The sequence below is a fragment of the Cebidichthys violaceus genome, unplaced genomic scaffold (assembly GCF_023349555.1).
Source record: "Cebidichthys violaceus isolate CVI_PGR_0920_01 unplaced genomic scaffold, fCebVio1.0.p SCAF_12, whole genome shotgun sequence".
In the NCBI taxonomy this organism is placed as follows: domain Eukaryota; kingdom Metazoa; phylum Chordata; class Actinopteri; order Perciformes; family Stichaeidae; genus Cebidichthys; species Cebidichthys violaceus.
The window spans coordinates 9,842,645-9,861,283 of record NW_027176285.1 but is presented as its reverse complement, the minus strand read 5'-3'; the positions used below and the strand labels follow the sequence as shown (position 1 = coordinate 9,861,283).

The window sequence follows — 18,639 nt, the reverse complement described above, 5'->3', positions numbered from 1 at the left end:
TGTAGTTGCCATGGTAAGCCCATAGGTTTTTAAAAAAAAAAAGGATTCTGTCATTTGTGGATCTGAAACCTCCAGGGGTCAAGCTACAGAGAGGGGCTAACCTGGCTGGCATCAAGCCCAGGAGAGGACTCTATTGTGTGGGTAAGACATCAGTAACTCTGGGCTTAAGATCGGAGACACGGAGCAGCTGGCAACGAGAAACATCCAGCATGACTGACATAAAGAAAAAGGGACAATAAGAGATGGAAATAGTGGACAGTGGGAAAAGTATACACTAGAGAAATTCAGGGAATGAGAAATAAAGGAATGTACTTCAAAAAAGGGAGTAAGAAAGAGAAGATTAAAAAAAAGACAAACGATAAAACTAGACGGTAAAACAACAAGAAGGGGCAGAAAATGAAGACGTGCAAAAGGCAAGAGTAAAGGATAGAAAACAAAAAGAGTCAGCCATTCTCAGATGTGCCAGAACATTTAAAAAAAAGCCCTTGACTCTGGCCGAGTCCCTCATTGCAGCACTCGCTCACTTGACACCCAGTCCTTCTTTTCACCTCCTGTCGCCCACAAACAAATACACACTTAATGGAGAGGGTGGAAAAGCCAAGATGGCAAGAGATTGCCTCCACTTCACCGTTTGGGCCTCTTAAGATCACCTCAAGCATCATCAATTTAGTGTTGTAATTGGTGAGCGACAGAACTAACACATTGCACAGCATATTTGGGTTTCTCTTGAATATCTTTAAATATGAGTTTTGTTCTTACTAACACATCAGTCTGTACACTATATTATTATTTTTACTCATCATGCTCATCGCAAGGCTGAAACGCTGAGAGCTGTTTTTGTATCTGAGAGCTGTTTTTGTTGGCCAATGGACAAACTGATCCTGAAGAAAACAAAGATGTGAAAATGGGTGCTGCAGCCGAACATATTGAATCCACCTCAGTTCTTTGATCAGGTTGTCCATTAGTATACTTTGTGTTACAGTTATAGTTTGATCTGTCATCACCTTGGTCACCTTTGAAGTTTGTTAATTCCATTTTATTTAGTTTAACTAGGTTGCAAAGTGACATTTGTACATTTCTTTTTATGTTTAACACTGCCTGGAAATAAGTCAGCCCGCAGCTTACAGGGATCATCCAGTAATCCAGTAATCAAACAGGACAACTGTGTGTAGATCAAAGTCCTTTTTTTCATCAATCTTCAGGGATCAAATACTCCTCATCATAAATTGATTTACTTTATGGGAATACGTAGGGATGATCCCTGTAGGCCTTAAGAATAATCCACTAAAATCCACCAGGCGAACCAACACTTATTAGTTTTAATGAAACTATCAATGATTTTTTTGACCTGTTTATTAAATCCTTTGTTAGCACCCTGCCATCTCTGAGACAAAATTCATGACCTAAAGCAATGGCCTGACTGAGCAACATTGGGGGTGATCTTCTTTTCACTTTGAATGCTAAGTCACTAGCAAGCATGTCGCTTATTGAGAGCGGGGTGATGTGGATACAAGTGATTTCATTTGTCAGCGAACAGAGTTATATCGCTCTTTGTCAGAATCATCTTGACAGAACAGCTACTGGATGTTATGAACACAACTATGCTGGGTTTTGGAGGAGGAACAACTGCAATAATCAACAGCATTTGTTAGTAAAATCAGATGGTATGGCAGATGTGTACATGACAGGTTTTGAAGGATGTTAGCCATATTAGGGGTATATAGACACTAGCGGTCCCCAGAGAATGCGTCCTGCTGACTTTGCTGATCCTCAATGAGGATGACTTTTGCCGTCAAACACGGTACAGACGTTTATGGTCTACAGAGGATGAATTATAATATCTTTTATCATCTGACTTTTCATGTCGAGTCATCATCTAGTAAAGATTTTGTGCAAGACTTTGGTTCATGACTGGGTACCTGCAAAACTCGTGACATTGCCATCAGCCTCAGCTGTACTTTGTATTTAGTGCTATTTAGTAAATGTTAGCATGCTAACACGCTAAACTAAGTTGGCGAACATTGTGAGCATTATGCTTGCTAAATACCAATTTGATCAGCATTTATATTGGCGGCATAAAAAACTGAATATAATAAGCATCAAATAAGTCCTTGTATGTCAGAGAGCACAGAACTAGGACATATTGCAACACAAACATCTAGCTGTGGATGCACAGGTAATGTAGTGTGCATTTTCCCCGAATACGGTTTGATCCTTCAGAGAATTCCATATTGTTTACGCATGAGTTATCTGCATCCCACCAGCCTGAATCTAAATACAGAGCAATTATGAAAGATGATTTTTACCGTGGCTCTGCCTGACTTCAGCCCCACTGATCATGCCACATGGAACAAGACAATTCTGGATAGCCGGACAGGGAGCGATTGGCGCATTTCATTTCCTGTTTGTCCCGAGCAAGGCACAACAGCTAGAAAGGTTTATGTCTGCTGTCTGTTGACTCAAAGTGTTGCATGATTGTCACTGATAGATTGTAAAAAAAAAAAAAAGAGGATTGGAAGCGAACAAGCATATAAATACTCTGTGATAGAATTTCATATCCTGCCTAAATAGTACCTCCAAATTCATCAAAACATCAACTTCAACCACCACCAGTTCATCAGGATCATCACTTGTTCATAAGCAGAAATCGTTGCAATACTATGCCTTTCTTCGGATGCGGCTTTGGGTATGTTGTTCCAAAATAACTAGATCATCAATATTACTAGCAAGCACATAAACTCTGTTTTCAGCACATGAAAGTGTTTTACACACTGACTGCTAATAAATGTTTGGGATGGTCCTCACATTTGTGAGCGTAAAAGAAAATTCATCCTCCGTGTACAAGCCTCCTTGTGCACAAAAAACATGTTGTCGCTGGGCAAAAGAATTAATTGGGCCTGATCTTAATGTATTTTTTTTTAAAGAGTGTCATGGTTAAGCGGCAAAAAAAGGCAATGTGGCTATTCAAACTGATAACTCTAACTAGTTTACTTTAAATGCTGGAGCACAACGCAACTGTAAAGAAAAGACGGAAACCAACCTTTACAGGCAAAAGAAATGAGCCATGGCACTTCAAAATATAGATTAGTGCATTTCTTTAAGGCAACTTATGAATTACATATATTACTTATTTATTTTTTCCTAACTTTTACACAATATTGACAACTTGACTATGGTAAAATTCCCTCAAGTATGACAAAATAAGGTACAACTTATCTCACAGTGCTAATGGTCTCGGCGTGAGAATGATCTGTCACACAGAACAGCCATCATGTGCTGTGGTACATGGGGAGAATATATCTGCGGAACAGAGACTCTTGAAGTGGCAGAATGGGAACATGGTCGTTCTCCACATGAGTGCGCTCCTTATTGGCAGTCACACGCCCTCCAGTCGTGCCCACTTTGTTCCGCCTACCTTCCGCAGGCTCAATATGTCTGCCCATCAGGAAATTGATTCCAATTTACTTTTGTGTCCGTGACGACTTTAAGCCGTCTAGGTGCATTGCCTCTCGCCCTAACATGTTGGAAGTGTCCACCCACTGCAGATTAAAGACTATGCTGTGCAGTCTGCAGAGATTTGTGTGTGTGATGAAAAGAATTTGGGTTGTATTTCTCTTCTTGGTTGTCTGAGACTGGCTAGTCCTTTCCCCCAAACCCATTCACCCCTCTAGTGGTAAACATGTCCCTGCAGTCTGCCACCATCTTCTTTTTTAGGTCATCACCTATGATCAATGAACATTTCCGGCATATATTGAGCATTCACAACAAATCAATGATATATCGGTTTCTGTCAACTAAAGAGGGGTTTTTTTTTGTTTCGACTATGGTGGTCAGTTGGGCGTAATGATTAGGTCAAATCAGCCACAATGACTGAAAACGCCACACATCTGTAGAATGATATGCTGTTAACATATGTTCTCTGTAAATTTGCAGTTCATGCGAGACTTACTGGCAGCTTACTGCAGGAGGCTCTTTGTGCCGGTTCTGGTCTCAGTCGTCTGGTTTGAGCAAAGTATAACATACTTAGTGACTCACTTAAATGACTTTAACACTGATGGTCCACCCACACAAGTCTTGGTCTGATTAAACCGCATCTGAAAATTGCGTAGGTGTGGTCAGACGGCTTGACTGACATCCACCCAACTTCAACCTGAGCAGACGTCTAATTAGCCTGAATAAATGATAGCAACTGTGTGGGCATGCAAGGGCCTTAAATATGCTGACCATAATATATTGTATATTATATTATTAATTAGTGCGTGACAAATCCAAATACACAGTTCAGTGTTTTTCTTGTTAGGTTTTTTTGTTTGTTTAACTTTTCTTCTTTTTAAGGCAGGGTTGGTAATCTTCTTAAAAAACATTTTTGATATTTTTGTTGAAATTGTCATTACATCCTGAAAGCGGTCAATGAATCAAATGCTCTGTCAAAAAGATCTGTTATCTGTGGCCGTCGCAGGACTGTAATAAGCCCGTCCAATCATTTAATTCAGCCCGAATGTGATGATTTGACAGGCTACCTGCCTGTATACCTGTATGCCTGCTTGCCTGTGCACTCCTTGCTCTTCAACGGAGTCTTCCACAAGCTGCTATCTTAACAGCTGTGAGCACTAACAATATCCATGTTTGTAGCGTCTAGAATACAAATTTGGGGGGAGTGGCATTGGAGGGAGGCCTGAAGGGATAGACTGTCAGTGGTGCCAACTTGGCGACTTTCTTGCTAGATTTAGCAACTTTTGGTCGCAACACTGGGCTGGGTTTTTTGGTGTGATAATTTTCAAAATCTAGCGTGCTCTTTCTAGTTTCTCAAGATTATCCTAGCTTTAAGACATAAACATATTTTAACAAGAAATCAGTTTGTTCAAGCCGAGTATATTGTTCAAGTCAGATAAATATATATATATACAAACAAACGAACGCTGTTTACACAATAAACAGTCAGATGGGTTTTTGTATTCTATTTACAGACCAGTAATTTCACTTGTTTACGATAGTTTGAATCAATTGAACTTCCTGACTGGGATTGTCATCCATCCAAAAATGACTATCTTTTCAAATGCTGAAAATAATATGTTATTGTTCTTCTTTCTGTGACAGAAGATGAAGACAGAAGATGTCAAATCTGCAGAGCTGCCAAGGAGCAGAAAGGACAACACAGTAGCACAGAGCTGAGAGTGTAAGCTATTGGGTCAAATGCTTCACGTCAGATCAAGTGGATGTGAGCCTGTGGTCAGGCATCGGATGCATGTCTGACGTATATTCACCAACACATTGTCTCATATGATCACATACTCTCACAAATTCACAGCCACTATCTTACCAGAGAAAGCTAACAATATGAAAACAGCCCCCACATATCCACGTCTATGTCCATTTCCAACCCCTTCCATATGAGTTAATCACATGGTGTTTATTTTAATCTGCTGATTTAAAGGCTCGCCATCTGGAAGAGCCTGGCAGTGTTTATGTGTGTGTGTGTGTGTGTGTGTGTGTGTGTGTGTGTGTGTGTGTGTGTGTGTGTGCGTACAGTACGTCTGGACTATATCCATCTATTATGAAAAGTGAAACAAGGTTGCGAACAATACAGATGACACACTTTTTAAGCACGAGCCCAATGGGTGCTCTGTTATTTTTGCTTTCACGCACATACAGACCATCTGACCCACATCGTAAGCTTGTTGGAGGGAGATGCATTAGCCATGGTCAGAAACGCACACACGTACATGTCACCGTGGGTCAGTGGTCTCCACTGACACACTACGCAAGCCAAAAACGCAGAGCTAATAGAGTTCTTCAAACACTCTGGGTTTTCTATTCTTTCATCAAGAACAAATGCAGAGACATAAAAAAAGCACTGCGCGTGCTTATGCACAAGCATGCACAGATGGGAAATAACATACTTCAAACAATATCCCACCAACAATGACAAACTCAACTAATAAAGAAAAAGGTCTGTTTTTTTATCTCCACTGATATGTGATTAACCACAACATGTCTTCTGCTGCTTCAACTATTCGATGCAATTGGGAAAAAAAACACAAACAATTGGAATGCTGCTGTTACAAGAGAACAGCCGGGAAGGTCGCGAAAAATAACCTGTTCTAGATTAAATGTGTATTTAGATGTAAACAAAATTCAATTAAATGCATATAAGAATAAAATGTTGATTTTGTGATCTCAAACCAGGCACCATTTTAAAATTTTATGTTGATGTATCTATTCAACATAAATATTCCTTACTGAACATATATCAACGATACAGATTTACTATCCACAAGACAGTCATTCAGTCCTGAGTATTTGAACTAAAATACTCTGTTTGGGATGTTGCATGTGATCAGTTTGACAATTTCCTCTCCATCACTATTTTAATAATCTACACATTGACCACATAAGTGTACCAGCTGTACACTTCTGAGTCTGAGTATACCACCATCCATATATCCTGTATTGTTAGTATTACTACTGGCAGAACAGTACTTGGATGCGTACGTTAGATTAGGAGAGGCTGCTACCACTGCAAAATACAAAAATGTGTTCTGACAATCAACACTAATTGCCCTGTCACTCCTTATCTCAGATATATTGTTTGGCTGCCACTCATGCCTCTCAACTCATGTTAAGCGAAGTTAAGATGGCAGCCTTTTTTGTTGTATAACTACATTGTAATTAGCTGTCAGAGCTCAGCAGGTTTTGTTCTGGAAGCAGAGTCTGAAACATGCAAGAGGAAAGTCTGTCCAGCATGACTTGTAGCAACCTGATATTTAGAGAGTTCATTTCTCTCTTTGTGCTCTGCATTTGTGATTTATTTATTTAAAAGTATATTTTCTTTTAATTGTACCCGCCGTGGCAAAAATACATTAAATGGATCTGTAGATGCCGAATGTCCATCCAGTCATTAGGTCAGGATGACGCTCCGCCGTGTGCAGATGTGCTGCTAGCTTCCCAGTCCAACATTAGTCTGCCCCGAGGGGTTTCTGGCCTGGCTCTGAACTCAGGCCGCTGAGCGAGCGCTTAGTCAGAAACACGGATCCAAATAGTGCACCTAAATCTAGCAGAACACTAAAAGACTTCTTTCAACAGATGATGTTTGCTTGTAAAGTTAGACTTTTGTTCAGAGCGGATATTACATTACATTATAGGATTTGGCAATTTAACTGTTGACATTCACTGACATTCTTCTGGTCAGATTAGTTCACAGTTGTGACTTCAGCCTGGTTTGTCAAAATTATATGAAAATGAATGGAAACTGATAAACAGTTAATCTAATCTAATTATCTTATATGCATCTCCAACATGAATTGGTGAGCCTTTTAAAATTAATTTAATTAGATTTAGCCATCTCACCATTGTGCAACTCCTACTGTGTTTCCTGGAGAAAGAGTGCAGGCTGCACCTCTTTCAGCCAGGACTGATGGTCAAATCAGTGCATACCACAATTCCCCTTAGTGCTGCACAAAACCGACCAACAAATACATAACCAACTACTACAGCTCCTCCTTAGCACTAAATGAGCACAAGGGAAAACCAAAAGTTCAGCTTCACCAAAATACGATATCCAACCTTTACTGTCCGCAAAGAAATACACAGGTTATTGTACTTTTAGGTGAGAAATTCAACACTACATTCACTTAGAAAGTACAGATTGCTTTAAAGATTGCTGGTATGGCACCATTGCTTGAGAGTAGTTAGAAAGAGTTAGGGGAGAGGCATGATGACCAGCAGCAAAAATTATGAATTAGCTTTAAATCCAAAGCATTACAAGGCCATGATGAGCCTGCCAAGCTCTCAGTAGAGAGAGAGAGAGAGAGAGAGAGAGAGAGAGAGAGAGAGAGAGAGAGAGAAAATAGGCTGGTAGCTAGTAAAAGTCTTTATTTTTCACTCTGCCACATTATTAAGTTACATAAGACGTTGACTGATGACTAACAGATAGGTGACAAAGATGCCAAATTTCCCAAAAAAAACGGTGACGTCAGACAGAATGTCTGGGAGTGAATAAACAATATTTCAAGAAGGAGAGCGTGAAATTGAAACGACAAACGGTAATGGAGAGAGAGAGAGAGAGAGAGAGAGAGAGAGAGAGAGAGAGAGAGAGAGAGAGAGAGAGAGAGAGAGAATGGACAGTTGTATTGTAATGAATGGGATTTTAGTCATTTCATTTAGTGCATCGTGCAGCAGTGCCTCCATGGCCTACATTCTGCCAGCTGGCAACAACCAAGTGCATGCATGAGTATGCACCCCCACTCTCTCTCTCACACACACACACACACACACACACACACACACACACAGACACATGGATCCGATGAGACAGTAGTGGGGCAGTATTTCCATTGGGAAAGATGAAAACATTTTACATCCATTAAAACAACTAAGCACGCTGTTCTTTTGTTTTGTTTCCTTTTTTGGCCATAAAATCCTATGAAATTAACTTTCTGAACAGCAACTGTGACTGCAATTACTACACTTGTGTTATAGTTTAAAAAGCCTGTCAGCCCCCAGCTAAAAGAACCACTTGCCTGTATAACCCCTAAGTGTAAGTCAGGATCCCCTCATGCGAGCCTTGTAATGGTTTCCTGCTGGCTGAGTCTTGAGTCCAATCTGATACCCCTGTCCCACTTCCATCCACAGAAGCATAAAACTCATTTTAAAGTTGCATGAAGCAGATTAGCCTAGTTCAGCCAAGCGGTGTAAACTGGAATGGGTCTCATGATATAATTGTCATTCTCATAACCCAGAATGGAACTGTGTGAATAAGCAAAGGAAAGTTGATGGTACTGGGAAAGGGAAGGGTTGTGGAGGGTAAACGTGTAAAAATGTGCGTGTCACTATGTGCTGAGGTGAAGGGTTTGTGCATAGCTTTGTACAAAAAGTTGGGGCCGTGCTGTAAGTAATCTACAGAACTGGTAAACTGCTGAAGGGGTCTTCAATAGAAAGCAACTGTGAAAAAATCTGCTCAGCACGAGAAAAATACTCAAAAATTGACAGACTACCAGCACACGCAGAGTGTAACAATGAGAATATCAGCAATAATTAGAAGGACAAAGAAAAGAAGCAAAGATGGAAGAAGATAAGGAAGAAGAAATGAGCAATACAAGGAAAAAAAGACAGGTGAAACAGTGAAGAGGCAGAGGTAGAGAGTCACACGCTCAAACAGCATCCGCAAAAAAAAAAAAACTTCACGTTGCAAATTTGCTTCTTTGCATCATGCAACTTCTAAAACACACTCATGTGCAGTGAGTACAGTCAAGTATGAGAACACAAACATAGTACTCACCTAGTCTAGGCTGCCCTTATGGCCGGCACAGAGTAGCATAACTCCAACACACAAACACCACCACCACCACCTCCACCAACGTGAAACTACGAGTGAGAGCAAACATAAGTAGGTAGAGAAGGAGCACTCGAAGGTGGAGAGAAGAAAAAATCAATTTCCAAACAACTGTGTCTGTGTGTGTGTGTGTGTGTGTGTGTGTGTGTGTGTGTGTGAAGGTGTGTGCGTGTGTGTGAGTTGAGTGGGTGTGTGAGGGGAGAGCCAGTCCAGCAGCGAACTGTGTGAGAGAGCTCCGTCTCTCCCTCTCTCTTTCTCTCTGGCGACTGTGACGCGTCAGGGTTTGGTCCAGACCCCTCCTTCCCTACCACTCTGTCTTTCCCTCATTCGCTCTCCCAATCCCTCTCTCTTTCCCTCTCCTAATCCCTCGCTTCCACAGTCGCCCCACCTCCAGACCCAGAGACTGATGAAGACTTAGTGTTGCAAGCCTGGCACACACAAACATGTGACAATATGTATATGGCAAGTTCACTTGTGTTCTTACAGTTGCCGTTTTTGGATTTGTTTGACCATCTGCTATTTGCCATTAGACTACAAGACTACCTTTTCCCTTTTTTATATTTTACATACAATGTTTTATACTATTATATTTATGTTTGTCCTGTTTTCACATGTCTACTTAACTTCATCAGGGCTAGGTATCATTTAAAAAAATATGTGATGATATGATACCAGAGTATCACCACTGGTACCAAAACAATATATTTTGTTATACTTTCGTTTTGTGCACTAAAGTTTGAGTGCTTAATATATCAGTATTAAATAAAGAAAGTTTAAATATGGCTCATAGATAGAAAAGTTTCAAAGATTTAAATGAGGAAATATTTGACAAAAACAATACGCATACAGGCCTAAGATCTTACCAAGCATTCAATGCCAACTTTCGATACCACAAATATTTCCATATTCATTACAGCAAACACATTTTAATTAAGTTCAGCTTAAGTCAGTGTTCCCATCTGATTCATTGATCATATTTAATGAGTAAGTTAACTTACCAGGGGAGTTGTAGTTGTGTTGTGTGGGCACTTTAAGGTGCTTCGTCCTCCCTAGCTCTTCCCCAAGTAGGTAGTACCATCCTTGAACCTCCTACAGCACACACACAAAGAGTGACTGTGTGTGTGTGTGTGTGTGTGTGTGTGTGTGTGTGTGTGTGTGTGTGTGTGTGTGTGTGTGTGTGTGTGTGTGTGTGTGTGTCAAGCGCATGCACGAGTGTGCTTGGGGATTCAACTTAATGAGAACTAAATTTAAAATGAAATTCTCTATCTGAGCATAAACATGTACAGAAACACACACCCACAAAGATGCAAACACACACACACACACACACACACACACACACACACACAAAGACACAAACTTAATTTGCTTGCTCCTCCAGGGCTGCAAACCCTGAACATACACACACTCAACACTCACAATGTTTTAGCTTATTCCAGCAGCTGATGCCTCCACTTCTGCCCTGTGAGCCAGATGGTGTGTGTGTGTGTGTGTGTGTGTGTGTGTGTGTGTGTGTGTGTGTGCACGCACATGTGTGTATTCGCAACTACTGTACCGTACGTATGTTACATAAAGTCATGTAGAGGGGGGTTTGATTTGTAATCCTGATGATTTGGGTATTGCAAACAGGACAACACTGTTTTAAGCTCTGTCGTTATTTTACTGTGTCACACATTTATTAAAGCACACACACACACACACACACACACACACACACACACACACACACACACACACACACACACACACACACACACACACACACACACACACACACACACACACACAGAGCAAGCCTCCTCTTTTGTACTACATAATGTGATGCCATGGACAGTGACAATAATCTCCGTTTTAAAAGCATCTTATCTGAGTGGACAGATTTCTGCGGGCTGTGGGACAAGGGGGGAGGACGGGCGGGGGACTTGTATAGAAGATGGGGGAGGGGAGGGCATATGTCCTGAAAGTCAGGGATGGATTTACGCCATCGTTCAATATTACTCTGCACATGTGACAAAGAGGGGAAGAGTAGGACAAAGGGAGCTGTAAGTCAGGAGGGAGACTGGGAGATGAAAAGAGAAAGCAGGAGAGAAGTAAAAAGCACAAAGTGGCAAAAGGATGCAAACAAATGACAAGATGTGACAAGCGAGCAGAGTAGGTAGCAAAAATAACCAGAAAGCTCCAAATGCTTCTGAAATAAAAGAAAACATTGGAGACAAACAGAAAGGAGTGGGTTTGAAAAAAGGGCTGAATAAAAAATGAAAAAAACAGAAAAGCAGAACAGATGTGGTGGAGAGAAATAACTCCATGTGACTCTAAGCTAAATCTCCCTCATTAGCATATTAAGCAAATTAAATATTCATTGAGATAAATAGGAAGGAAGCCATAAGCCTGACGAAACTAATTTCTTCTGGTTGTTTGTTTTCCTCACTGATGTGGACGCTAATTGAAACTACAAAAAACACTTACTGTGGTGAGAGAGAACAATTTGCAGTGTGTTCACTTCATTTCTAAACACCAGATTAAGAGTCGTATCTCAACTTCTCAGCCAGCCTGAGAAAAAAAAAACAAGACATGCTTAAAGCTTATAAGTTAAATAGTCAAAACGCTGATTTTAACATAAGAAGCAGAGATGTTTGTACTGTACTTTTGCTAAAGATAGCTTCTTTTTTTTCTGTAGTGATTTGAACCCCAGAATATTGTGTGTGTTGAAGACGTCACCAGGACATTCATATTTTCTACTTCACAAAAAGCTCTAATTGTAGGGTTCTTGGGGCAGAATGCTCCAATGGTAAAGGGCTGATGAGTGCAATAACTGACAAGTACAGAAACAGACAATTGGAGAGGTTTTCTCAACTGTGCTGTAACCACAAGGAGCATAAAGGTTTCCTTCTTCTAAATCCACCATGTGGCCTTAAAATACCCACAGATGCATGCAGAATGATGTAATAACACATAAATGATCAAGTGCTGAGACATTACATACCACAGATTTGCAGTGGTTACTGCACTAACCACTAAAACGTGGGCTTTCTTTTTTAAACTGTGAATATGCGGTCGACTGCAAGAAGAAAACTTGCACATATGGAAAGGCAATGGGAAAAAACAGGATAAATTGGAATTAATAATTAAATAGTGACAGGAGAGAGCTAAGAAAAGCAGCTATGGGGATAAGCTGTTCGTGGAGGAGAACCTATTCTGAGCCAAGGAGCAGCGCTGAACTCTTGGACCTCACATTCGTCTGCTCTCACCTGGGACAGTTTGGGAAGAAAGACTAAGTGTTCTTCTATATTATGATGTAGGTGTGTGGGAGGAAGTGGTGTCACCCTTTTTGTGTCCTGTCTAGGGATGGCAATGCCCGTCGGTCGGTCCACCACTTTGTTCCTGAAATATCTTGACAACTATTGGATGACATTTTGTTGTCCACCTCGGGATTAATTGTAATCACTTTGATGATCCCTTAACTTTGAATCTAGCACCGCCATCAGGTCAACATTTCTATAAGTCCAATGATTTAGTTTTTGACTGAATACATTACAAAAGTAATGACAGAGTACAGGCCCCACAGCGCTAAAATAGCCGTAGACTCATACTCTTGTTTTAGCATCTGTCAGCCAACAGTACGTGTTATGAGAACAGGATGTGCTGTGTGTTTGACAGCTCAAACACAAGCTGACAAAAGGACTTTCTTCTCTTGTCATAGAAAAATACAAATTAGGTCTTGTTGCCATTGCAGTATCAGTGATATCAAAGGTCTCCCCAGATAACATTTTCTAGTAAGGCGCACTACACGTTCATAATTTCCACATATAATACATTGCCTTCATTGAAGGATTAACTTTAATTTGGTGAAAGACTTACAGTATGTGATGTTTAATTACAAAATTCTCAATGTGCAACATATTATAATCAACAGACTGCATTTTTACGACTGCATTGTAAATAAAAAAAAATCTACAACTCAGTTCAGTGAAAGAAAGACATGAGATTCAGTGAGACTTAAATGAGGAATGCATGCGTGTCTATGTGCGTGTCCCATAACATTTCAGCAGCGAGAGTGACTCAAACTGTGTTTTACCCCAGTGACTGGAGGCACCGCTGCTGCACTGTAACACTCGTAACCCCAAAGTGTTTCCTCTCAACTATTGAGGTCACTGGAATCCATTCACACTGAACTAAACTCTTAGATTCATGGTCTAATGGATTGATTGACACACACACACACACACACACACACACACATATACACACACACACACACACACACACACACACACACACACACACACACACACACACACACACACACACACACACACACACACACACAGAAAGAGAGAAAGTTGAAAAGGGAGCTGTGTATATTGTTTACAGAATGTCTTTATAATTGCAATCTCTGTGTCTAAACTTACCTTGTCTGGGTCCATAAGGGAGCGCACACCAAAGCTCATGCAACCCAGCAGCTCACTCATCCTGTTGATACAGAGAGAGGCAACACAGAGAATAAATAAGTAGGATAAGAAAAATCAATTAATACCCCGAAGTAAAGCCGATGTGTCTTCTAACTCAGGTCTGACATCTGAAATGTGTTTTCTTTTATCCTCTAAAAGAGTTAAACCCCCACAGACCACACCACAAATACAAAAAAAGCAATGTGATGCTTTTTATAGTGTTTTTCATCTAAGCGTAACATTTTTCAAACATAAAATTGTCCCACTTTGCCATATAGACTTATTTATTACAAAAAGGGTTGATCCCCTGGGTGAAATCTCTGTCGTTAGAGGCACAGTAAAACATAATGAAGGAAGACAAGACAATAATAAAAAGTTTAAAGGAGTAAAATGTGATACTTGGGAAATATATTTCATGAATGTGTCAACATACTGACATGGTACAAATGTATTATCAGAGTCAGAGAAGAGTTATGGGAGTCTGTGCGTGTTGGTGACCGAGGGCGTTGGAATGTTTAATTATGCATAGATGAGAAAAACAATTCTCGACAACCTCCCAGCTGGACAGGACTGATGCAGCTGCTGATTCTGTTTTGAGGGCAAAACTTGCTGTCAGCACAAATGAAGACCTGAAATGTTTCCTGGCTCTGCTCAGTTGAGTGACCCAGTGGCAGAAAGAGCTCAGCTGCATCGACAGAATGCCGTGAAGACGATATTGAGTTTATAAAAGCTTGCTCTATACCAGAACTTCCAGCTAGCGCTTCTGTGAAGCTATGGCAGAGTGGCGCTTTGAGTTGCATCATGCTAATGGCTTTCAATGGCAAAGTCAACACACTGATGTTAAGCAGGTACAATGATTTGCATTTTCACATTGTATATTAGCATGATAGCATGCTAACATTTGAGAATTAGCACTAAACACGATGTTAAGATGAGACTGATGGCAATGTCAGTAGTTAGTCATAAAACAAAGTATTGGATGATTTCAAATTTTCCCCCAAGGACGGCGCTGGATTAAAGTTAAGGGACCACTGAAGTATTCAAAATGTGTCCTGAGAGGGACATGAATGTGTGCCAGATTTCCATCCAAATGTTCTTGAGACATTTCACTCAAAACCACAATCTCACTGTGCTAGATAAAGATTCATGGGATCACCGACGTCAGTAGGATTCATCCTCTGGGTACCATGAATATCTGTTACAGCAGCACCTTGGCCAATGTTCTGTGGTGTTTAAGAAAATTTGCTTTAAGAGGCACTGCTACATACAACTTCTACACAGCAGAGGGTAGAGTTGAAGAAGCACATTTAGTCCACATTTCCAGCTGGACTAAACTTAAAATTGCTTCTGAGGAACACATGGGGATAGAGATCCCCCCTGCAGAGACCACATGGGTTCAACTGCTGGTTGTGGTGCTTCCATGTTGGTCTTAGACATCGATGATCAAGAGCTGCTGCTACAGTTTATGCTGGCATGCATATTGCCTAGTGAGAGAATCCCTTGTACTATGTGGCCACTTTGTAAACTAGTGTTTGATAACTTCAGCAACCTCAATTGCATTACATTCAATGTTGTACACAGAGCAGCATCTGGTCTCCACCTAACCATTCAAATAGTGCTTCTAACAGACCTGGCAGTTCCATCTCATAGCTGATATTTGGAGTTATTATCACTGCCGTCTTGAGTGTGTGTGAGTGTGTGCGTGAGTGTGTGTGTCGGCTTATCTTGCATACTGCTGCACCAAAGTGCATAATATTTTGGGTGCTCATTTTTAGCAGCATGCTCAAGGACCTCTGGTTGCACTGACTCACACATTCTCAAAACACCTTTTATTGCCTGTTTTATACTGCCATTGACTGCCGGCCTCACTCACTACTCTTAACAAACTCCCGGCCGGTAGAGGCCGCAAGACACAGTTATTCTACGCCTCTTTATTAGGCATCGACCTCATGTCTATATGCATATGCATGCCAATTATGGGTTGTATTCATTTGATCAAATATTAATATTAGAGCAGTGATCGTTGCATACACACTTGGAGGAGATCTGCGCTCTACTGAGTGTACCTTTCTAATTTGAATTGAAGATGCACACATTTTTTCCTGCTTTTCTTTCCCGTCACTCCCTTTGCTCTCAGAGGTAGCAGATTCAGAGTCTACAAATGAGACAGGGATACATCATTTTCGATTCAACACAGGGTCCAAATCAGTTCTTTTATGTGCAAAAATGAAAATTCTGATTCATGTGATGAATGTTCTGTCCTTGGGTGTACGAGATTGGACTCACTCAAAAGGTTGTGATCTCAATTTCCTTGAGCAACTCGATCACAAAGCTGTCGATAGAGTTGCTCAGATAACTGCTGTTTATCTGAGGTGCCGGAGTGCTAGTGCTTAACAGATGCTGCCCCGGTTTATTGAAGATGACTACAATATTGTCCTTGCTTGACAGAACATTTGGAGAACCCATGGTTATGTGTGAAAAGGCTCTGTCGGGATTTGAAGTTGTGTGCTAAATACATCTAAATACAACATGGCATTAGTTCTGAGAGATTCTGCACAAAGAAAACGGAAGCATGTCAGAGTCTACTTCTTTAATCTTGTAGTTAATTTATAGCTATTACCAGAATAAGGGCAGAGTGACCACTGCTTTAAATAAATCAATTAGGAAAGCTATACTTGGAATCTTATCTGCATAATGAAGGGACAGAACTAATATTCAAATGAACAGGCATACTGTAGAAGAATATTGCTTTACCAAAGGTGTATTACTATTGGAAACATTTGTTCCTACCAGCTTTTCCCATTTAATACCAAGGGACATTTTTTGTCAACGAGGCTTAATTGCTTACCAAAGATGAGTAAATCACTCTTAATCTGTGTCCCAGAAACTGTCCCAAAAAGGTCTTTATCTTTAAAATCGTTCCATGATCTTAACTCCACCACTTTGCATAAGCCTGTCCCTGTATACTTTTCATCTGTATACATCCTTTCCAATACATGCTGTATGTGATATTTTGTTTTTATTTCAAATGAAAACAGCAAGAATCATTCAAAGAATAAAAAGGGGACCACAGTGTTCTATGTTCAGGGCAGAGAGCTTTGAACCATACAGAGCATGTCTAAAATAGTGTTTGACAGTATTTCTAGCACATAGCTATGCTTTTCATCATCTGTCCTCTCAATAAAACACAGCACAAGACATTTGTGACTCATTCAACCATATGTCCTCCATCCCCGGCAATGACCCTGTTTCAGCTCAAGTCTGGTGAGGCAGGAAGGCGAGAGTAACACATTCACCCTGCCACATTCAGAAACACAGAAACACATGCACACACACACACACAGAGCCAAACCCACAGAGGTATGCTGCAGCATCAATTATAAAATGGTGTTTCACTGCTCTAGTGGGCAGCTTTAGTCTGTTACAGCTTCTTGAAATCTAACATTTAAAATAGGAGTTTAAATGTAAAAGAAACACATCCAAATCAATATTCTTCATTATGACTATCATCAGCATCACCCTCACCAACAACATCATTGACATTCCCAGCAGGTACCTTGTTGTGGAGTCAGAGTTCCACATTGTGAAGAGCAGTCTCTTATGAAGGTCTGCCTTACTGAAAACAAAGGAACAAACTTTTATTTTCACGCACTTGAGAGTATATTTGTGACTAGCTAAGAGGTGAATCTTTGCACAAACATTTGTTTGGTGTCAACAACAGAGAGTTAAAAGCAGTTCATGTACAACGTTAAATGTCCTTCCGATAACATTCAGGTGTTATTGGGGAGGATACAAGAAATCTGAGCGAAGGGCTCAACTGAGTCTTAAATGGAACTACACCAAAATATATGAATTTTTAACAAATCTGGAAATAGTTTGCCATATTGTACGACATTTTTAATTAATGTATGAATTGATTGCTTACAAGTAAAAGGTCTGTAAGAAGATGGGGTTCCTACAGTGAGGAACCATCTGAGTCTTCTGTCTGTCGCTAGGATCACTGTCTGGGCACATGCCAATCTGAGGAGGATCGCAAAACAAAAGCACACACAATCTAGTTTCCACAGTTCAGTTCCCAAAAGTTTTTTTATTTTTATATATAATTCTTTGCAGTTGTACATACCTTAACGTAAAAGTCGCACGACCCCTTGCACTCCTCCGCAATGCCCCTAGCCTCCAAAACTGCGAACACATACAAATAGAACAGAATAAATGATGACTTTGTAGTCACATTAATTATGTATAAGCACATCTCGTTTTCAGGTGCTTGGTTAAAAATGTCACCACGGCTCTGCTCCACGTAAAGCTTAGTGTGGCTCAGATTGTTTGTGGTGGACCATTTTTCCGAATGGACTCCCTATCGCCACAAAAACACACTCGGGTTTGCTCATGCAATGTGTGCATGTGTTATGAGTCCAGACGGAGTACAATTTGGAAGCATATTTGGCATATGCACTAGGCAAGCTGCTTTGGTTGAGGGAAAAATGGGCTGCCATGATTAATACGGCTTGTGTCACGACTCAAGAAATGCAGGCAGAGTGGAAGAGGTTATTGATATTGATACTGTCAAAATAAAAGTATATATAGGCTTATAGGCAGGTGCAGGCGGGCAGCTACAGGTTCAAGTTCAGATCTCAAAAGCAGAAACACAAGGCAAGAAAAGAACATTGCAACTTTGACAAACTGGCGAGGGGTGAGTGGAAAAGAGGCTTGTTCAATAACTAAGAGAGTGGGAACAGGTGAGCAGGTGGATAGGGAAGGTCAGGTGACTGGGACTGGAGGGAAAAAGGTTCATTACAGGGAGGGAGTGGCTGGATGTGTGAGTTAGGCAACTGAGACAGGAGAAAAAGTCAGAGGGAC

General features: G+C 40.6%; 1 protein-coding gene across 1 annotated transcript in view; it reads right to left on the bottom strand.

The window, feature by feature from the left end:
* The window catches only part of rgs3a (regulator of G protein signaling 3a), a 127,102-nt gene that overhangs the window by 95,776 nt on the left and 12,687 nt on the right, over positions 1–18,639 (bottom strand). Inside the window, exons 4-8 of the mRNA XM_068706284.1 lie at positions 17,903–17,961; positions 17,705–17,799; positions 17,336–17,395; positions 13,741–13,801; positions 10,330–10,420 (exon numbers count right to left, since the gene is read on the bottom strand). Coding sequence (XP_068562385.1) covers positions 10,330–10,420; positions 13,741–13,801; positions 17,336–17,395; positions 17,705–17,799; positions 17,903–17,961 — 366 coding nt within the window. The remainder of the gene's footprint in view (positions 1–10,329; positions 10,421–13,740; positions 13,802–17,335; positions 17,396–17,704; positions 17,800–17,902; positions 17,962–18,639) is intronic.